We start from the raw sequence: 20,879 nt of genomic DNA on the forward strand, positions 1-20,879 counted from the left end.
TTCCTGTGGCCGAAAGGGCAGTGAAGCTTGATAAAGCGAAGAGCTGCATCAAATGTCTGCCTGGTTCTGTGTGAGCACTCTGTGTGCTCATTCATGTTCCAGTGCCCTTTCATACCCATGCGCCAGTTGCCTGAGGACCACTTAATGATTTGAGATGGATGAAAAGACATGAATTCATCATTATCCCCCTGCAGGAGCTCTGGTAAATAGGCAAAAATGATGCGTACATTGAGCACACCTGTTTGCTGATGGCCTACTCTGTTCGTGAGCTGTTATCTTAGAAGGGCTAAGCAAACAGCACGTCTGTGGACTGCATAGGTTTAGAAATTTTGGAACATCTTTAGTCTTTTCTCTTATTTCTTTTCTGGTTTTGAAGACTCTGTTCCCGTCTGTACTGCGCAGGGCAGAGGACCCTTTTTCTGTGCCACGCCCTTCACATTGCATGTATGTTATGGGCCAAGTTGTAAAACTTGGTAGATTATGGAGGGGTTCCATCCTGTGAGCAGCAACTAAAATGAGCCAATCTAGAACTTTCTAGAGGTAAGCTGACCACCCACTTAGCCTCAAAGGCCTTCATGACCACTGCCCTTTGAGTCTGTTTCAAGCTGGTGACTATTCCTCAACTCAGATCCCGAACTGAGCAGTAGAGTCTGAATGAGTAGTGTGGATTCAGTACATTTGTGGTTGAAAGGGACAGAAAGTTCAGACAGACTGTGTCCTGGGTGCCAGGAAACAAAATGGTGTCAACAGGTCACATGGCCTCAGAGCAGATGGGAGAAAAAGTGCCAGTAAGGAGTCTGCACACTGGTCCTAGAGTATAGTTTTCTTAGGAGATGGCTCTCTAAGATTTAGACATTTTAGCGGTATTTATTGCATTTAAGGGACCTCAGAAACTGTACTTTTAAATGATGCTTTTATTGGATTTCCTGGAGATTTTTCATTAGATCCTTTTGCAAGTACAACATATTCTTATCCCTCCTGATGAAGGGAAAGATCTCTTGAGTCCACTTGGAGTAGGTGGAAAGGTCAGCAGTGACCTTCGAGGGGAAGCTGGCAATAAGAACACATCAAAGGATGAAGATAGGACTTGGAGGCTTTGTGTACAACTACCACTCCTCCGAGTCTCATTCCTCCTGGAGTATTCCCTTATTCCTGGAGGACGGCATGCTCTGCTTAGAGACAGAACTGCCCTTCCAGCATGACTTTGAGACATGAGAAGAATGTGTACACTGGGCAGTGATCATGTTGTACAAGAATGTCCGGCTGTCATCACAAGGTCAGCCACATGTGACTGACTGCACAACCCAATCTATGTTTTTTTTTTTTCTTTTTGACTCGTCTGTACTTGTCACACCCTTATTTAGAGCAACTGCTCTGCCTTGGCTGCTTTTAAAGCTAACGACCAGTTTCTCTGGATAGTTTCTCTTTTCTCTTCCAGCATGCCATGAATGTGATTGGGATCTTTGCAGAAGAGCAAACGCTGGTGTTGCAGATCGTGGCGGGTATTCTCCACCTGGGAAACATCAGCTTCAAAGAAGTTGGCAACTACGCAGCTGTGGAGAGTGAAGAGTGTGCGTAGCCCTGGCACGTGGTCATTGATTGAATGAGGGGTGGCTAGCTCTGATTAGAAGTAACCCAGCACTTTCCTTTGCTTAGATCTTAAATGGGAATATTGGGAAGAAGTGAGAAATCTACGTGTCCTCTGTGGCAGAACAGAATGGCTTCACGAGAGGTCAGACCTCTTGTATGCACCTGCCCCTCTCCTTATCCCCAGCCTTTCCAAGTCCCACATCATCGATGATAAATGGAATCGTTTCAATTTATCATTAACCTGGGGAAAGCTGGGAGGATTTCACATCTCGGTTTAAAGATAAAGTGATCTTTAAGAGTAATGGCTTAAGAAGAGTAATGATCTTAAGAAGAGTAATGGCTTCATGCAAAAGATTTAGTCTCTTTATGAAAACCTTTAAGTAACTGGTCTTTAGGATCTAAATTCACTTAAAGATTTTAAAGAGCAAGCAATATAATATATGTAAATAGGGGAAGTTCACAGCTTCACAGTTTGTTCCACGGATTGGATTAGATTGGATTTCTGAGCACAGGAAAAGATGGACGTTGACTGTTGTGTTGACATTTCTGATGATCACCTTTAATGATCACATCTGCATAGCTGGAGCCTCCACACCTAAATGGTCGTTTTTACTCTTTGAGAAAAAAAATCAGGGTTCTTCCTGCAGAGAGATGTTGTTGGTTATATGTGCCCAAAATCTACCATAAATACAGCGGCACATGACTTTAGCCTCTTAGGCATCAACAGCTTGCAGGCTGCTCTCAGAACCCACACATCCTTTAACCACCCAGGAAGACATTCTTCCTTTCTCAGCATTCTTTAAGGATGATAAATTTAGATGCTTAGTAATAAATAGTATCCCACTCATTGCTGACAATGCAGTAGGGATATTTCCATTCCAAATAAGGTTCTTTTTTTATATTTTTATTTTCTTTTCTGATAAAAGAGGGAAGTTCTGCTAACTTCTGATGTCTATCTGATAAAGAAAAAGATGAATTATGTTTACCAGGGAAGGGAGTAGAAAACCTTAAATATACAGGGTGTCCATAAAGTCTGAAAACATGACCTAATAATCATAATAATGATAACTGTGTTTCTAAACTTTGTGTACATTATCCTTGACATTTAACAAATGCACATATGTTTCCAGTAGGATCATTAACACTTGGCCTTTTAATGGTAACAGTGTTGGTTTGGTGGTAGTTTCTGTTGAAGTAGACTGGATTTCTTTTGCCTTCTTGGATAGTAAAATAATTTACTGCCTCTTTATGCTTGACAACAAAATCATGACACTGAGACAGCAAACAGTTCCCTAGATGTCTGAAGCAAGAAGTGTTTTATTGCACATTGATGTCCAGAGTTAGTAGTCTTCTCAGCCAGATGGGTAAGGCTCAGCACTGGCAACTGCCCATGAAATTCCCTGACCAGAGGCGATGGAGGCATAGAGATCGGAAAAGGCTGAGATGGAAGCCAGAGAGGTCTAGGAAATGGGCCTCCCCCCCCAATAATTTCCCTTGATTTGGGGTTTTGTTCATTTGGTAATACATTAACGTGGCTCGAGGGGATATGCAGTGTATGTTCTCCCTTCTGTACCTTTTCTAGTCCACTTGTTCCCCTCGTCAGAGGTAACCAAGGTTCCCAGTCTCTTGTGTTCCCTTTAAAGGATGTGTGTTTCGGAACAACTACACACAACCACTCTTTTTTCCCCACTTTTGTGCAATAATGGGGGCTTATACCACAATGTTCTACAGTTGCTTTTTCACTTAACATGTGTCTTAGTCTAGGCATGGAGGCTCATGCCTGTAATACCAGCACTTTAGGAGGCCGAGGCAGTGGATCTCCTGAGGTCAGGAGTTTGAAACCAGCCTGGCCAACATGGTAAAATCCTGTCTCTACCAAAAATGCAAAAATTAGCCAGGTTTCCTGATGACGTACATCTGTACTTCCAGCTACTCCGGAGGCTGAGGCGGGAGAATCGCTTGAACCCTGGGCAACAGAGCGAGTCTCCATCTCAAAAAGGGAAACAAAAAATTATATATATAAAAAATATATAAATATATATATAATTATATTATCTTCCAGTGATTCCTGGGAAAAAATTTTATATGTATATATATGTATATATAAAATCATATGTATATGTAAAATCTCATATATATATATGAGATTATTCTATACCAATTCATAAGGAGCTTTATTTTTTATTTTTTATTTTTTTAAGAGAGATGGGGTCTTGCTTAGTTGCCGGGGCTGGTCTCAAATTCCTGACCTTAAGTCATCCTCCCACCTTGGCCTCCCAAAGTGCTGGGAGTCCAGGCTTGAGCCACCGCACCTGGCCATCATTTTTATAGCTGCATAGCATTCCATTCATTGGCTACACTTTTATTTCTTTATTGAACCAATTATCTGTTGTTGGACATTAATATGGTTTCTGATCTGCTGTTACAAGACTGAATGAACACTACTGAAATGAGTAGCCTTGGTTTCTGTCTTTCTCATATTTTAGTATATCTATGAAGTAGAGGGAAATGGTAGTCCATGCCTTTAAAATAGAAAAAAGCAGACTTTCTCTAGCTATTGCAGTGTGGAAAAAAAAAGGTAAGATTTTCATCAGAACTGGCCTACTAAAGCAAAATAGCCATATTAATAACAACAAGCTTTTTTTGTTATTGTTTTTTATTTTTGTTTTGAGAGAGAGTCTTTCTCTGTCACCCAGGCTGGAGTGCAGTGGCGCTATCTCGGCTCACTGCAATCTCCACCTCTTGGGTTCAAGCAGTTCACCTGTCTCAGCCTCCCAAGTAGCTGGGATTACAGGTGCGCACCACCACGCCTGGCTAACTTTTGTATTTTTAGTAGAGATGGGGTTTCACCTTGTTGACCAGGCTGGTCTCAAACTCCTGACCTCAGATGATCTGCCTGCCTCGGCCTCCCAAAGTGTGGTGATTAGAGGCGTGAGCCACCACGCCTGGCCAAACAAGCTTTGTTTTTACCTGTCCTTAGACTAATGGAAGTGTAGCATTTCCTTGGTGAAATCTTTATGTTGCTGTGAAGCCAAACAAACCTCACCTTAGGCACATGTGTACCTGTCCAACAGCAATGCAGTGAGGTGGCAGGTATTACATACCAAATTAACCTAAGAATTTTAACGAAAGAACAAGTCACTATTTTGATAACAGTGGGGAGGAAAAGTAGAGTTGATAGCGCCCCTCCTTTACCCCATTATTATTCACGGATTACAAAGCACAGAAACTCAACACCAAGGACAGACAAACCTTTTTTTACTATGCTGAGTCTTTTAAATTTGTAAAAATTGAATTTTATTTTTGCTACATCTTTTTGGTGTTTCTCTATTCCCTATATTTCAAATTTAGGTGGAAAAATTAAACCTAACTTTGCTTTACACTTTAATGCAGTAATAGTAATCTATCTTCATTATTTAAATGTGTGGAAATACTTCTTTTTAGCAGGTTCTTCTATGTTTTCCATGACTCTGATTAACTATATCAGAGTTACACACCCACATTTTAAAATTAATCATTGCTTTCTCCCTCCCTCTCCCTCTCCAGTTCTCCAAGCTTCCATACTGACACTCCTGTCCAGACACACTCACAACTGCCTCATGGAAACTCACAGCCTGAAGAAAGCCAATATTAGCAGCCCTGTAATTTCAGCATTAGGGCAGGCACTGAAGAAAATATGAGGCCATAAAAGTTTGAAAAACATGGCATGGATTCTTTTTCAAGCCAAGCGCTGTATTTCCGCTCTAGTGTCCTTCGCTATTTCCCTAAGCTTGTGACTGTGATTCTTGGCCCAGTTCCATTCCTTGTGTTGTGAGTGCTTGCGGCTCTCCATGCCCTCTTCTGCAGAAAAGGACCACAAGATGGAAGTAGAGCGTGTGTCTTTGTCGTCCCTTCTCGCTCTTTTGTCTCCGGGACTCTCATCTTAGCCCTTATTGTTGTATCTCTTTAGCAAAGGTCATAAAGATAATGGCATAAACATCTTAGTCAAATATTTTAACCATGTGGGAACGTGGTTAGGGCTTAGGAGAAAGCCATATTTACAAAACAGAGAGATTGAGGCTAATTATTCATTTTATGAACCTATTCACTGTATAGTTCCTATAAACAATGAGAGGAGCTCTTGTGACTGTCCTGTAAACTGCTGAGGATGATGTCCACTGCATCAAGTGAGATATCACTCTGATAATAAAACCAACAGGATACTCTTCCCTTAGTGAGGGCTTCTTATATGTTGGATATGTTGGTAAACGTCTGTTGATTCTCACAACAACCCGACATGGGTGCAATCTGATTTATGAATGTCATCTGTCCTTACTCTGTGCACAGGAAGTTTTAGTTCACTGGAAGACACACCCAGATTCCTAGACATGTGTTTAACACTAAAACTAAGTACAATGGCCATTTTCAGATCAGTGCATTTGATTTTGTTTACATGTCTTTTCTAAAAGGAAGCCCTTCTATTGCTCAAAGCATTTTTATGAAACACTCATATAGAGGATAAATGTCTTGTTCTGGCATTATACGTTTTCAAAATGTATTCACTGACTTATTCTCATTGGAAGGTGTACACTGAGAAATGTCAGCTCGTTATATTCTAACACCATCTGTGAAATTCAAACAGATTATCTTTTATTGGGAGGCTTGTGATTTTTTAGCATTATCATAAGGCCTTTAACAAAATTCTTTTATCAGATAATTTTGGTGAAGCATTATGCAAAAAAAGAAAACTCATAGCCAAGTTCAAAATTTCCATTGCATCTATAAAAATCTTTCATTCATATTGGAAAAATCTGAGCATTCTTTCATGTCGAAGAATGGTGTCATTTATTTATATGAGAACGTTCTGCCCAGAAATCAGGAAAACCCCATTTATATCACTAGCCCTCCTTAGTTAAGTTTCATGGTCTGAAACAAGATGTTGAGCTATGGAATTCTCTGTTTTTCTATGCAAAGACCACAAACTACCATACTATGTGACATTAGGGCAGGATATGAACATCCCCTTCATTTCACTCTATATGCTACCCTCAGAGGAATCTTCTTATAATGCCCCTCTTTATTAGCCATCAGGCCCCCTTTTGCCTCCAGCCCAAATATATCATACCATGCAAGGACCGCCAGCATTGGAATCTGTCCTAACCTTTTTAATCTGACCTGAACTTTCAGCGGCAGCCAGTGCTAGTCCACACACCGTAGCCCGCGTCTCGTCTCTATCATGTCTCCCACACTTCTGCTTCCTCCCCTTGGTACACTCCCTTCTCCTCTCTGCATCTGTACAAATCCTATTTATCCTTTACACCCAGCTCAAATCTCTTGACTACCCCAGCAAGTAGTAATATCTTCCTGTTCTAATTTCTCCACATCTTGTCTGTCTGTGTTACATATTCAGCTTTTCCAAGGGTTCTTTATTTGGCAAACTATTTTTTGCCTCGTCTAGATTGCTTTCAAGATTTCTTACATATTTTCTATTCTTTCCTCCCTCTTTAGTAACCCTACACGTGCTAAATACTCAATAAACATGGGATTAGTAAACATGGTAATTATTAGTTCAGTAATATCAGGTGCTTCAAAAATGATGCTATGAAAACATTGTACTAAAAAGGAAGAAAACAATATTTGAAGCCAAAGAAATGTTTCTTGATTGAGTTCCTTCCGGGCTGTCTTGCTGGAAGCTTGGAGAGATGTCCATGTTAGGCATTTAACTGTGATCTCGGTAGGAGGGATAGGTTTGCCATCCTTCTTGGATCCCTGATTTGTATTATTGGAAGTCTCAGTCATCGTAGGAATTGACTCATGTAATAAAACAATTGGGAAGAACAAAGGAGATGGATGTGTGTGGGGTTACTGATAAGCAGCCTTCACTAGAACATAAGCTCTTGGGGCCTGTGACTGTGCCTTCTATGTATACACATGTGCATGTGCACATAAGTGCCTCCATATGTTTGTGAGATGAATTGGAAGTGTCCCAATTCTGAAAGATTGTCATGTTTTGTTTTATGTTCTACAGTTTTAGCTTTTCCTGCATATCTGCTAGGGATAAACCAGGACCGGTTGAAAGAAAAGCTAACAAGCCGGCAGATGGATAGCAAGTGGGGAGGCAAATCCGAATCCATCCACGTGACCCTCAATGTGGAGCAGGCCTGTTACACCCGGGATGCGCTCGCCAAGGCCCTGCACTCCCGGGTTTTTGATTTCTTGGTAGATGTAAGTAACACAAGTTGATGTTGGTGATGCTTCATATCTTAGCTATAAAGAGTCAAACTAGTAGGCTGGGCGCGGTGGCTCACACCTGTAATCCCAGAACTCTGAGAGGCCAAGCTGGGAGGATCGCTGCAGCCCAGGAGTTTGAGACCAGCCTCTGCAACGTGGTGAGACCCCGTCTCTACAAAAAACACAAAAATTAACCAGGTGTGGTGGCAGGTGCCTGTGGTCCCAGCTACTCAGGAGGCTGAGGTGGGAAGATCACTTGAGCCTGGGAGGTCAAGGCTGCAGTGAGCCGAAATTGTGCCACTGTACTGCAGCCTGGGGGGCAGAGTGAGATCCTATCTCCAAAAAAAAAAAAAAAAAAAAAAAAAAGTAAAATGACTAATGGTTTTGTGTTCCTGTTCTGGCTCCTTCCTTTCACCCATTACTTTACTTCGCTTTCTGTCCTCTCACTCTGCAATCACTGAATCCTGCATTTCCTTCTAGAACTGCCCAACAAGATACCTTAGCTAAATCTAATATGGTAACAAGTTTCTTCTGGACAAAATATTCAGTAAAGCTAGGAGTAGAGACCAGAAAAAGAGGAGACCCACGTTCATGGGCCTTTCTTGATTTGTGGGCCTAAAGATTTAGGAATATGTTTTCCACATACTTCTGTGTTACAAATTAACCCAAAACCTAGCGACTTGAAACCATAAGTGCTTGTTTTCTCAGTTTCTGAGGGTCAGATATTTGGGATCGGCTGAGCTTGGTGGTTCATGCTGATTGGAACTGTGGTTGTCTGAAGGCTTGACTAGGGTTGGAAGATATGGCTGAAAGATGGATTGCCCGTGTGGCTGTTGGCAGGAGGTCTCAGTCCCTTGCTTCGTGGACCTCTCCTTGAATATCCTCATAACATGATGGTTGGTTTTCCCCAGAGTGAGTGATCTGAAAGACAGCGTGAGCAAGAAGCCAGTCTTTTATGTCCTGATCTTGGACTCAAGTATTGTCACTCTGCCACGTTCTGTTTATTAGAAGCAAGTCACTAAGGAACGTCCACACTTAAGGGGAGGGGAATGAGGCTTCACCTTTGGGAGGGAGGAATATCAAAAACTTTCTGCATGTATTTTGAAACTATTAGATATTTTTGGTTATGGTATAATTATATGTGTGTGTGTATGTATATATACACACTCTTACATATGAATATATATTTATGTATGTATATCACATATATATTCTGACAATTAGTCTTTCAGCAGTGTAGCGCTGCCAGTAACAATCTTGTGTTAATCACTGTAGCCTCTAAATGGTAAAATAATAATACCAGGCAGTTATATAGCACTAACTATATAAGCGCCCAGATACTAAGTATTTTAAAGAGAAAAAACCCTCACTTAATTGTCACAACAACCCTGTGACTTAGGTATTATGATCTCTGCTTTACAGATAAACTAAGGGAGGCATAGATTGATTAAGGAATTTGCCCAAGGTCACTCCATTATTATGTGATCGATCTAGGAGGCCCTAGATTCCTAGCTAGTTTGCTCCTTTGATGTTTATATATTCAAACTAGAAGGACCCTAGTCAAGGGACAACAGGGGGCCATTCGATCCAAAAGATCTGTATTTGATTCCAGGCACTAACATCTATGTGGCTTAAAGTACGGTTAATGTGGTTAGAGTAGGGTCAGGCAGGACAGGGTAGGAGAAGTATTCTAGGTAGTTCTAGTGGCTATTTAAAGTATAAAATTGCTTGGGAAGGTCAGGGTCATACCAAACAGAAGTCATGCAGTTAGCTTGTTCAGATCCCTGGTTTTACTGAGAAGGGAATGTAGGGCCTGAGCCATGGTGGTTTTACCCAAGGCCAGTCGGCAAGAGGGCAGTGCAGCCTGGGACTAGAATCCACGTATCTTGTCTGTTTGTTCAGAGCACCTTCCAGCACTGGGCTTCCTACCTACCTTCCTTCCTGTCATCTGTCAGTTTTTTTGTAAGTAGTAAAAGTACATGAATACTCATACAAGTGATCCTAATTTGTGGTGAGATTTACTGGGCACTGACTATGTGTTGTGTATAATTACTCATTTGCTCACAAAAGATGATATATCATTTTGTTTACCTGGAAAACACCTCTGGTACTTCAGAATTCGTCCAGGTATTCAGCACCTCAAAGAATTCTTTGCTTCACTCCTCCCGCACTGCATCCCCCACCAACCCCTCTATCCAAACCTTCCCTGCTATCATTAAGTCTCTTCCCATGAATTGCTTGGCCTCTTCTCACAGTGATTAAGAACACAGATTTAGGCATCATACTGCTTAAATTTAGTCCCAGACCCTGCTTTTTACATAGAACAACCTTAAGCAAGCCTTGGTGTGTGGAAAATTGGGAAAATAATGGTATCACTGCCATTTTGAGAATTGAAATGGGAATTAAGTGAAACAACACATTAAGAGCACTTAACAAACCCTGGCAGAGGTGAATCTTCAATAGATGTAAGCAGGTTCTATTATCAATTCAGAGATAATGACTATTGTTACTATCTGCAGATAGCTCACGCTCTCTATAAGCTCCTGGGAACAAGGATTGTCTTGTCCTTAGCATCCCTGGCATATTGTGTTGGGTCATCATTAAATGACTGGTGAATGGAAGACAATGGAAATGACAATTACGGATCCTTTAGTGTGGGTTCTTTGTGTGAACTAGGTTTTACTTCGATCATCCAAGATGACATATTCTTCTAATTGTTAAGACCTCCTGAAAAAGCTGACTCAGCCAGAAATTAATGGTTATCATCATTAAGCAAACATTTTTTGTTTCTACTGTACTCACTTTTCTGAATCCTGGTGGTTTTCCAAAGCGCTTGCCTTTGCACTGAGAGTTTGTTAATGCAGCAGGTCTCCTGCCTTCACGTTATCCTCTGTTTCCTCCAAGCAGTAGTGTTTGCTATGTAGAGTCCAGCTTCCCTTTCCCCAACGCATGCCCGTTTTTAGTATAAATGGAAAGGAGTTCACTGCCATGCTGTTTACTTTCTCTAGTCGATCAATAAAGCCATGCAGAAAGACCATGAAGAATACAACATTGGCGTCCTAGACATCTATGGCTTTGAAATATTCCAGGTAAGGCCAGTTTGAATAAGTAGGGGTTGAGGAGGGTGGCATATTTCATCTGGCCTGCAAGAAAGAATTCTAGGCAATGCAAACACAAAAAAACAGAAAATATACCACCACCACAACAAAAATACCACTCAGGCTCATTTTGGCCTTTGTGAGTTCTTCACGTACCTTTACCAAATTAGTTTCTCCTAAATATAAACTTCTTTCTATTGATGCATCCAACATTTCTATGAAAGCTTTTCACATGAAGACATTTCAATAAATCACTCAAGAAATGACTTTTAAATGATTTTGTGAAACAATTACATGTGAATAACTTTTTTTTTTTCCAGAAAAATGGGTTTGAACAGTTTTGTATCAATTTTGTTAATGAAAAACTGCAGCAGATTTTTATTGAACTGACATTAAAGGCGGAACAGGTAAGTAGTCCCTCGTCCTTCATCCTATTCTATTTATAACTTATTTTGTTTACAAGGGTATCGATTTCTGTCTTTTGATAATAGATTTGGGTTCCACTCTTATATTAGGAAACGCACCTAATAAAGTCAGGCAGAAAAACCATACGCCATTGTGGTATTTTAATCCATGAAATATAAATACCATCTGCAGCATTTGCCTTCTTCTTTAAGCAAATGATGCTGTGACGTTGGACATAAGACTGGCTGCTTTTACTATACTGACTCACTGAGCACGTGGGAAATGGGAGCCTAGTTCCAGCCCCAACTGTCTGAGGCATATATTGTGTTCCAAATAAAAGACTTGGTTTTCTCAGATTTACTCCATTCTCAATCTTCCCTAACAATACATGCATTTTTAACAAAGCTGGTATTTCAATACTTACCTGAGGTAACATGCCTTGCTGTAGTTTCTTCTAAAGTTCGGTGCAGGTCGGGTGCTGTGGCTCATGCCTGTAATCCCTAGCACTCTGGGAGGCCAAGTCGGGAGAATTGCTTGAGTCCAGGAGTTCAAGACCAGCCTGCCGGACAAAATGAGACCCCATCCATACAAAAAATAAAACAATTAGCTGGACGTGGTGGCATAAGCCTATCGTCCCAGCTGTTCTGGAGGCTGAAGTGAAAGGATTGCTTGAGCCCAGGAGGTCGAGACTTACATCATCACACCACTGCACTCCATCCTAGGCAACAGAGCAAGACTCTGTTTCAAAAATAAATAGTAGCCAGGTGCAGTGGCTCACGCCTGTAATCCCAGCACTTTGGGAGGCCGAGACCTGCAGACTATTCGAGGTCAGGAATTCGAGACGAGCCTGGCCAACATGATGAAACCCCATCTCTACTAAAAATACAAAAATTAGCTAGGCATGGTGGTGCGTGCCTGTAGACCCAGCTACTCCGGAGGCTGAGGCAGGAGAATCGCTTGAACCCGGGAGGCGGAGCTTGCAGTGAGCTGAGATCGCGCCACTGCACTCCAGCCTGGGCAACAGAGCGAGACTTCGTCTCAAAATAATAATAATAAAAATAAATAAATAAATAGTTCGGTGCAGTTTCCATCGTTTCCTGATAGCATATTGTTTAGGATTCCTGGGGCCACCATAACAAAGCAGCACAAATTGAGTGACTTGAAACAGTAGCAGTTTCTTCCCTCCCAGTTCTGGAGCCCAGAATCTGAAATCAGGAAGTCCTCAGGGCCATACTCCTTCTCAGGATAGAGGGGAGAATCCTTCCTCTTCTAGTTTCTGGTAGCTCCTGACATTTCTTGGCTTCTGGCAGTTTGACTCCAATCTCTGCCTGTGTCTTCACGTAGCCTTTTCCATGTCCCCCTGTGTCTCTATCCAAATCTCCGTCTCTTTTCTTTTATGAAGATACCATTTTAGCTTTGTGCAATGGCAATATTTTAGCCAGTGAGGTTTATCTGAGGCATGATTATTGCTAATTGAAAACTTTTCACAATACCCTGCCATGACGACTTGAAATATAGTCGGCATTGACGATTTTTGACAGTCTCTATGGAGAGTGAACTGTTTAAAAAAAAAGAAAAAGAAAAGAAAGACACCATTTTTTTTGGATTTCGAGTTCACGCTAAACCCAGGATGACTTACTGTGGGGTCCTTAGTGAATTACATTTACAAAGACCTTACTTCCAAACCTCACATTCTAAGGTTCCAGGTGGATGTGAAATTTGGGGGGATACTATTCAAGCCACTGTATACATCAAAGGCTGTTTTGGGGTCATTTAGTTATGGAAGTGTTTATGCCTGTGCTTAGGAAACACCATACCAGTGGGTTTCACGTGACCTTCTGCCCTGGAACCCACCCTTGGTTGTTTTACTGTAGCTACTCTAAGGGGTGGGGAAGGCTAGAGGTTCACATGAAACCCATTGCTAATGTTGCCATCTAAGTCCCTACCACGTCTAGCCCAGTCTCCTGCAGTAGTCTCCAAACTGGTTTGGTCGTCTCCATATGGGTTTCCCGTGAACCTCTAGCCTTCCCCAACCCTTAGAGTAGCCAGAGTAAAACCACCAAGAAAGAGCGCAATAGCCAATGAGATGGGAGCGGGGAGGCAGGGGCTAGATCATATGGGAAATTGTAGGGCATGGCTGAGACTTTGGGTGTTATAGTAAGTGGAATGAGGACCCATTGAAGAATTTTGAGGGAGGAGTGACATGATCTGATTTGTTGTTTGTGTTTTTGAAAGGGTCACTCTGGCTCTGTAGGCTTATAGAGTGGGGTGAGGCAGGGGAAAGCAAACTAGAATGGAAGTTAAAAAACCAGTGATGGGGATACTGCAGGAGACTACGTTAGATGTGGCAGAGACTCAGACGGCGATGGTAGCAGTCCAGGTGGTGAGAGGGAGTATCTGGAGAGTGAGAGAATGGGACTTGCTCAAAATAATTAACAATAGCCAAGAAAGAAGGAGCAATCATGGGTGATTCTTAGCTTTATACCCTGGATAACAGGGCTGATGGTGACACTATTTACTGGAGGGTGAGATGAGAAGAGGGGTTGTTTGGAGGTCATGGGAAATATGGAATCAGAATTCCTCTAAACAGGTTAAGTTGGAGAGGCCTATTTATTATACATCCAAGCGAAGATTCCAGTCTGTAGAATGGATTTGAGTCTGGAACCCCGTGGCGAGATATAGATGAGAAATCAATTCAGGGGTCATTAGCCTGTAGGTGATGTATTTAAAGCCATGGGATTGATAGAAATCACCTAGAGAAGAAGGGCTGAGAAAACAAGAAGGCTGAAAGATTGACCCCTGAGACTCCACCACATATAAAGTTCTGGAAATAAGAAAGAGCTAGCAAAGGAAGCCGGCAAAGTGAAACCAGTGAGGAAAGAAGAAAAAACCAGGATAGTGTCATGGTTTTCAAGTTAAATGAGCCTCTGATAGACTGAAGAACCTTCCCATTAAGTACCTGGATGCTAATCTACTCCTGTCCTATATTTAATTTTAATTTTTATTTATTTATTTTTGAGATGGAGTTTCACTTTGTCGCCCAGGCTGGAGTGCCGTGGTGCGATCTCGGCTCACTTCAACCTCCACCTCCTGGGTTCAAGCAGTTCTCCTGCCTCAGCCTCCCAAGTAGCTGGGATTATAGGCGCACCCCACCACACCCAGCTACTTTTTGTAATTTTAGTAGAGACGGTTTCACCATGTTGGTCAGGATGGTCTCGAACTCCTGACCTTGTGATCCGCCCACCTCGGCCTTCCAAAGTGCTGGGATTACAGATGTGAGCCACTGCGCCCAGCCCTATGTTAAATTTTAAGTTTTGTGATTTTTTTTTGTAACTGGATTTATGAGTTCGGTGCTACTAAATTGCAGTTTTCGTTGGCCAGAAACAATTGTGTGGCAACAATTTCATAGGGTTCAAACTAAACATAAAAATCACCAAGTCATAAAGTGTTCCTTTCCTGTTACCTCTTAGAAAATAAGAAATTAAAGTTCCTGGTATTTGTTGAAGGACATTTAGGCTTTTCTCTTTCATGGGAATTTTTGTCCATTCAGGGTCTGTCCGTGCAGAGCTCTTGCTATTTGGGAAATAATGTGAGTTCCTGGTTTCTGTCTTACAGGAAGAATATGTTCAAGAGGGAATAAGATGGACACCCATTGAGTACTTTAATAATAAAATTGTATGTGACCTCATAGAGAACAAAGTGGTAAGTGTTGGTTTAGTATGTCTTCACTGCTCACAGGTTTACATTAAGTGAGTTTTTGTTCTGTGTCGTTGTTTTAGAACAGGCAAAGTGACAACTCTGATTTGCAGAGAATTTGAGCAATTGTATTAGTTTTCTGTATGTGTGAAAAGAAAACAGTAGGGCTTTATTCTGGCAGTAAATATGAACATGTGGATATGAGTAAAATGTCAATTTACAAATGGAAGTTGTTACTGATTCTAAGAGAAGACAGCTGTCACACGATGACTTAGCATGTGAAGAGCCATAAAGCTGGCCCTGTGTTCTAGTCCAACTTCTAGGACTTTAGCCTTAATGACTGATTCAGGCTGGGCATGGTGGCTCATGCCTGTAATCCCAGTACTTTGGGAGGCCGAGGCAAGTGGATCGCTTGAGCACAGGGGTTCAAGACCAGCCCCAGCAACATGGTGAAACCCTGTTTCCAAACACAAAATTTAGCTAATACAAAAATTGTATTAGCTAAATACAAAAATTAGCCAGGCATGGTGGCACGCACCTGTGGTCCTAGCTACTCTGGAGGCTGAGGTGGGAGGATCGCTTGAGCCTGGGAGGTTGAGGCTGTGGTGAGCTGAGATTGTGCCACTGCACTCCAGCCTGGGTGACAGAGCAAGACAAGACCCTGTCTCAAAAGAAAAAAAGATGATTCAAAATAAAAGAAAAGTGATACAGAACAAATATCTCTATAGGAATATATATATATATATATATGCCAAACACTGGAAACAGTGAAAACATCCGTAGACAACTTATTTATTTATTTATTTATTTATTTTGAGAGGCATCTCGCTCTGTTGCCCAGGGGTTTTACCATGTTGGCCAGTTGGCCAGGCTGGTCTCGAACTCCAGACCTCATGATCCACCCACCTCGGCCTCCCAAAGTGCTGGGATTACATGCATGAGCCACCATGCCCAGCCAGACAACTTAGTTATTAAACAAATGAGAAATATAGCCATTAAAATAGGAAGTATGAAGAATATGTAAAACATGAGGAATGCTTATAAAATAGTGCTGTGTGAAAAAGGAAATGCATTATAGAGTGTGTACACTAAATAACTATATAAATGATGCCTATATGGGTAACATGCTGAAAGAGAACATTAAGAAATAGATTAGGTCAAAGGAAAATGTTTTTATTTTACTTTTGGATTCTTAAGTCAATTTGGCATGAATATGAGTGAGCAGATAATGATCTGTGCATGACTGTTGGATAAAACTTCAGGGAGTTAAACAGCTTTTTGGAAAATGGAGTTTCCTCCCTCTTTAGATCTAAGTGGTGACTTCCCATTTGGGACTATTAATTGCATTCTTGCCTGAAGGGGAAGACTGACTTTCAAGATGGTATCTTAAGTCTGGGGAGCTGTTTCCTTCCCTAAGAAAGGACCTGATAAGCATTGTCTGTTTTGGAGAGGTCAGTGACTAGGGCCTTGCCTTCTTGCTCCTATCAGAACCCTCCTGGTATCATGAGCATCCTGGATGATGTGTGCGCCACGATGCATGCGGTGGGTGAGGGGGCAGATCAGACACTGCTCCAGAAACTTCAGATGCAGATTGGGAGTCATGAGCACTTCAACAGTTGGAACCAAGGCTTCATCATTCATCATTATGCTGGGAAGGTATGGCCAATATTCATTTTAATGGATATTGTTTTAAGCTTTTGGGTCTGTGATCCGGTTTCTCATGAAGCAAATCATATGCCTCGCCGTATTTTATTCATTCAACAAATAGAACTTATTGACTATCAAAAGAAGCAAAACAAAAGATTGTATATACTACTGCATATTTTTTTTGTATGTACATACTTTTATTTTTATACTGTAGAAGAAGCTACTACTTTACAGCGTATTAATGAACATAGGTGTAAGACAGCAAGAATGAAAGAAATAGCATATATCTAATGAAAAGACTCAGAATTTCTAGAACACAATAAATACCTACATCCTACTTTTTGGGAACCAAATGCTAACAACATGTATATAACAAGGCAAGTGCTGTTACATCAGAGGTACCAAAAACACTTAGGAATTGTAAATAAGTATCATCCAGCACATGGATGCTAAATAAAAGAACTGGAGGACTAAATAAATAGGAAAGTCACTCTACCTACTTTCCTGTTTCCGTCTTTTAGGAATTCAAGTTTATTCAAAATTTCATTATATAATCCTGTATCTGTGATCTCTTCAATAATTTCGGAATGGTAGTTTTAGACAACTTTAAATCTTGAGCTCCTTCTGAATTTCCCAAAGTGTTTTTGCACTTTTTTTCAGACGGTCCTCTTCTTCAGGGGTCAGCTTTATCTTTATAAGATGGGTAATACCATTCTCTCCCAGGATACAAGGAATACTGAGGAATACTTCTTCATCTATTCCATAGAGGCCCTTAATTATGGTGGAAACTGGATGTGTTCTCCTAAGATTCTTCAAAATACTTTCTGTTAAATCAGCCACAGATAGGCCAATGGCCCAAGAAGTATAACCTTTCATTTTAATAATCTCATAGGCAGTAGCAATCACTTCTTCGTGGACATTTTTCCATTGCTCAGGATCTTTATCAGTTCCTATATCAGAGTTCAGGTCCTTCAAAGGGACACCAGCTATGTTCACTCCACTCCACACAGGAACACTCGAGTCTCCGTGCTCTCCGAGGATCCATCCATGGCAGCTTTCAGAATGGATACCAAGCTTTTGTCCAATCAAGAAACGAAAACGAGCAGTATCCAGGTTACAGCCGCTTCCAATAACACGGTTTTTGGGAAATGCACTCAGCTTCCAAGCTACATAACTTAAGATATCCACTGGATTGGAAACAATAATCAGTTTGCAGTGGGGACTATGCTGGACAATATTGGAAATCATTAACTTGAAGAGGGCCACATTTCGCTGCACTAAATTAAGGCGCGTTTCTCCCTTTTCTTGGCGTGCACCTGCTGTGATAATCACTAGGTTGGAGTTTGCGGTGACAAAGTAATCTTTGCTACAAACAATATTTGGCATTTTCGTGAAAGAGCTGCCATGTTGAAGATCCATCGTCTCACCCTTCAGTTTGCCTTCATCAAGATCCACAAGGGCAAGTTCATCGATCAAGCCTTTTAATAAGATGCTGATAGCGCAGGCCATGCCCACCGATCCAGTTCCTATGATGGAGACCTTACTGTGATGAACGGGCTCCTCAGAAGTGAAGCGCTCAATAAGCTCACTCTTCACAGTCGCCATCTTGCTCACGGAGGTGAAGCGCCAGGCGCCCTTGAGTGGGATGCGCGCTGCCTGACGGGGACACAGGGCCATCTTCAGGCACAGGAAATTCGCTCCCACCGAGCTCACTCTCTGGCTGGCCCGCACAAGAGGCACAGTCCAACTCATGGCTGCTCGCTCAAGAAGTGGAGAGAGAGAAACGGCAAAAAGCTGCTGACCAGAACGTTGAGACACCAAGAGAGCCGTTGGCAGGACCTTCAGCCCTCTACTGCGGGTGCGCATGACCCGCCTCCTGGCCCTCTACTGCGGCTGCGCGGGCCTTTCCAGCGTCTCCGACACGTGCTTTCCGTGGGTGCTCAGACTAAGGCAGTGAAGGGCTGCTTCTCTAGCAAGTGATTTCTGGAGTTCGTTTTACAAAGAGTGTTCTCATCAATAGTTGACATGCTGAAGAAGCTAACCCAGATCCCTGGGATTACTAGTTTTTTATTTTTAGTATGAGTGCCAAGGAAAAATGCTTCTATTATCTACAGATGAAAATAAGGTTACGTTTTCTGAACCATGACCCTGCCGGGAAGGATAGGGCGCTGTGCGTTGCGTACCGGTGGCTGCCTGCACCATCTCCCAGTGTCCGAGAAGTGGGCTCCTGCTTTCTGGTCTATGGCGCTGGAGGCCTATTTTGAAAGGATCCCGCTGCCTTGGTGCCAGTCCTGGCCAGGACCCGCACTGGGACAGTCAACTGAAGCTTGAGCAGGGTAGGGGCCAGCTGGGAGTCACTCCAGCACTAAATCTCACCATACTACTGCATATTTTTGGAACATGAATCACCCTGCTACATATATTAGCTGCTGAAGAAATAGATTTTCGTCTTGCCTCTTGCTGGAATCACAGACTGGCATTCCTTGTCTCCTCATGCCGACTGGGAGTATAAATCAAGGCCCAGAGTTCACTTTTGGTGTTTGTTCTCATACAACTCATGAGTATTGGGTGCCTAGTGGGTGCCAGGCTGTGTGGGGCTGCAGATGATAAAAAAGTAATTTGAGGTCATGGTCTTGGGGACTTCCTGGTCCTATGGAAATCCCCTGGTCTCATCCATCATCCCAGCTGACCTCTTGTTAAACAGAGTATCTGAGCATGAGTTTCTGGCCAGATTGGTGCAAATTTGATACTGCTTCTGGGGGAAATTGCAAAGCCTCAGATGACATGGCTCATTGCAATGAATTACTGAGCATGAGGGGCTTCACTTTTGCTCTGTCTTAGCTAAAATTTAGGAAAGAATTGAGTTTGTCATTTAGACACCCCTATGAATCCACTGAAAAAGGGGTATGGGGCCTTGAGAGCTGGAGTTCTGATTATGGATCACCTGGGCCATCCAGGCAGGCAGATACTCATCAGCATCTGCAGGTCATCCCCGCTAAGTCAGCTAACAAGTAAGACATGCACAACCTTCCTGTGACAGTGCACAATGAAATCCCAAATGCAACATCTGGAAATCCACACGTTGTGGTGAGGATAGCCATGGCAACTTGGGTTTTTTGTTTGGTGAAATTAGATTTTTTGTTAAATAAACGATTTTGTTCAATGAATCACATTTTGTTCGATGAAATTACATTTTGTTCAATGAAATTAGATTTCTTTCCGTTCTTGGCCAGGTATCCTATGACATGGATGGCTTTTGTGAAAGGAACCGGGATGTGCTTTTTATGGATCTCATCGAGCTTATGCAGAGCAGTGAGCTGTAAGTATGTTTTGCCATAGCTGACAGGGGATATAGGTTTGATGAAATTTTCAATATGAAAACAAACTTATGAGCTGGGTGTGGTAGTGTGCTCCTATAGTCCCAGCAACTCGGGAGGCTGAGGCAGGAGGATCACTTGATCCTAGGAGTTTGAGGCTGCAGTGAGCTATGATCACTCCTATGAATAGCCACTGCCCTCCAGCCAGGCAACATAGGAACACCGTGTCTCTAATAAAGAAAAAACAAAAACAAAACAAAACACCTGTGATGTTTAGTGGTTAGGATTTTGTTCCTTCGTGCTATTGGGTCTGGATTATTATTGATCTATTTGGTGTCTCAAAATAGCTTTCTTTTCTCTATATCAGTCTGTCCCTTTTATGTCCCTAACACTTCATGCACCCAAATTCCAAGTGCCATCTACAGGTCCTTGAGGGCATCAGACTTTCTACCTTTCAATACTATTATCAGGGAGAAGTGAGTCCACTGGCTTTGGATTGGGATGGCCATTTCTGACCATTTAAGAGTGGAACAGTCTGGTTCTATGACATTTTGCCCTTCAACTCTTCTTCATGGTCTTTGAATTTTTAAAGATGCTTAATGGCTTAGCAAGACCCACATTAACCAGAGTCCCTGAAGTACTTAAGAAATGGCTTGAGAAGTCTGGGAGGGACAACTAAAGAAGGGGTGACTCAGAGATCCATTTTAACTCCCAAGACCCTGTTTCAGCTATAGGGGTAGAACAGTGGGGGTATCCCCCTTGCACACTGCTAGAACTGTCAGGACCACCTCTGCCTTCCTCCCCTCTTCCCTGAAAAGGTTCTCAAGATCCTGGATAACACATAAGAAGATGTAATTTACATGAGCAGGTCCATGCTTGCAAGGCAAGGCCCATGCATGCCAGATCTAACAATTTC

The 20,879-nt window shown here is 42.1% G+C and overlaps 2 protein-coding genes and 1 non-coding gene across 3 annotated transcripts in view; 2 read left to right on the forward strand and 1 right to left on the reverse strand.

Annotated features, from left to right (window-relative positions):
- LOC105489507 (myosin IE) overlaps nucleotides 1-20,879 on the forward strand; it is a 239,949-nt gene that overhangs the window by 149,872 nt on the left and 69,198 nt on the right. Inside the window, exons 9-15 of the mRNA XM_011754342.3 lie at nucleotides 1,439-1,571; nucleotides 7,598-7,794; nucleotides 10,809-10,889; nucleotides 11,219-11,305; nucleotides 14,919-15,005; nucleotides 16,488-16,655; nucleotides 19,880-19,965. Coding sequence (XP_011752644.1) covers nucleotides 1,439-1,571; nucleotides 7,598-7,794; nucleotides 10,809-10,889; nucleotides 11,219-11,305; nucleotides 14,919-15,005; nucleotides 16,488-16,655; nucleotides 19,880-19,965 — 839 coding nt within the window. The remainder of the gene's footprint in view (nucleotides 1-1,438; nucleotides 1,572-7,597; nucleotides 7,795-10,808; nucleotides 10,890-11,218; nucleotides 11,306-14,918; nucleotides 15,006-16,487; nucleotides 16,656-19,879; nucleotides 19,966-20,879) is intronic.
- On the forward strand, nucleotides 12,716-12,856 carry LOC112428726 (U4 spliceosomal RNA). The gene has a single exon (XR_003020773.2). It is a non-coding gene; the product is annotated as a U4 spliceosomal RNA (small nuclear RNA).
- Nucleotides 16,747-18,497, reverse strand: LOC105489495 (lactate dehydrogenase A like 6B). The gene has a single exon (XM_011754322.3). The coding sequence runs from the start codon at nucleotides 18,396-18,398 to the stop codon at nucleotides 17,253-17,255; it is 1,146 nt and encodes a 381-aa protein (XP_011752624.2). The 5' UTR covers nucleotides 18,399-18,497; the 3' UTR covers nucleotides 16,747-17,252.

Source organism: Macaca nemestrina, chromosome 7, assembly GCF_043159975.1.
Source record: "Macaca nemestrina isolate mMacNem1 chromosome 7, mMacNem.hap1, whole genome shotgun sequence".
NCBI lineage: Eukaryota > Metazoa > Chordata > Mammalia > Primates > Cercopithecidae > Macaca > Macaca nemestrina.

Bases quoted from the DNA above. Each gene is read 5' to 3' on its own strand.
- LOC105489495 (XM_011754322.3), bottom strand. From the start codon at position 18,398: ATGAGTTGGACTGTGCCTCTTGTGCGGGCCAGCCAGAGAGTGAGCTCG.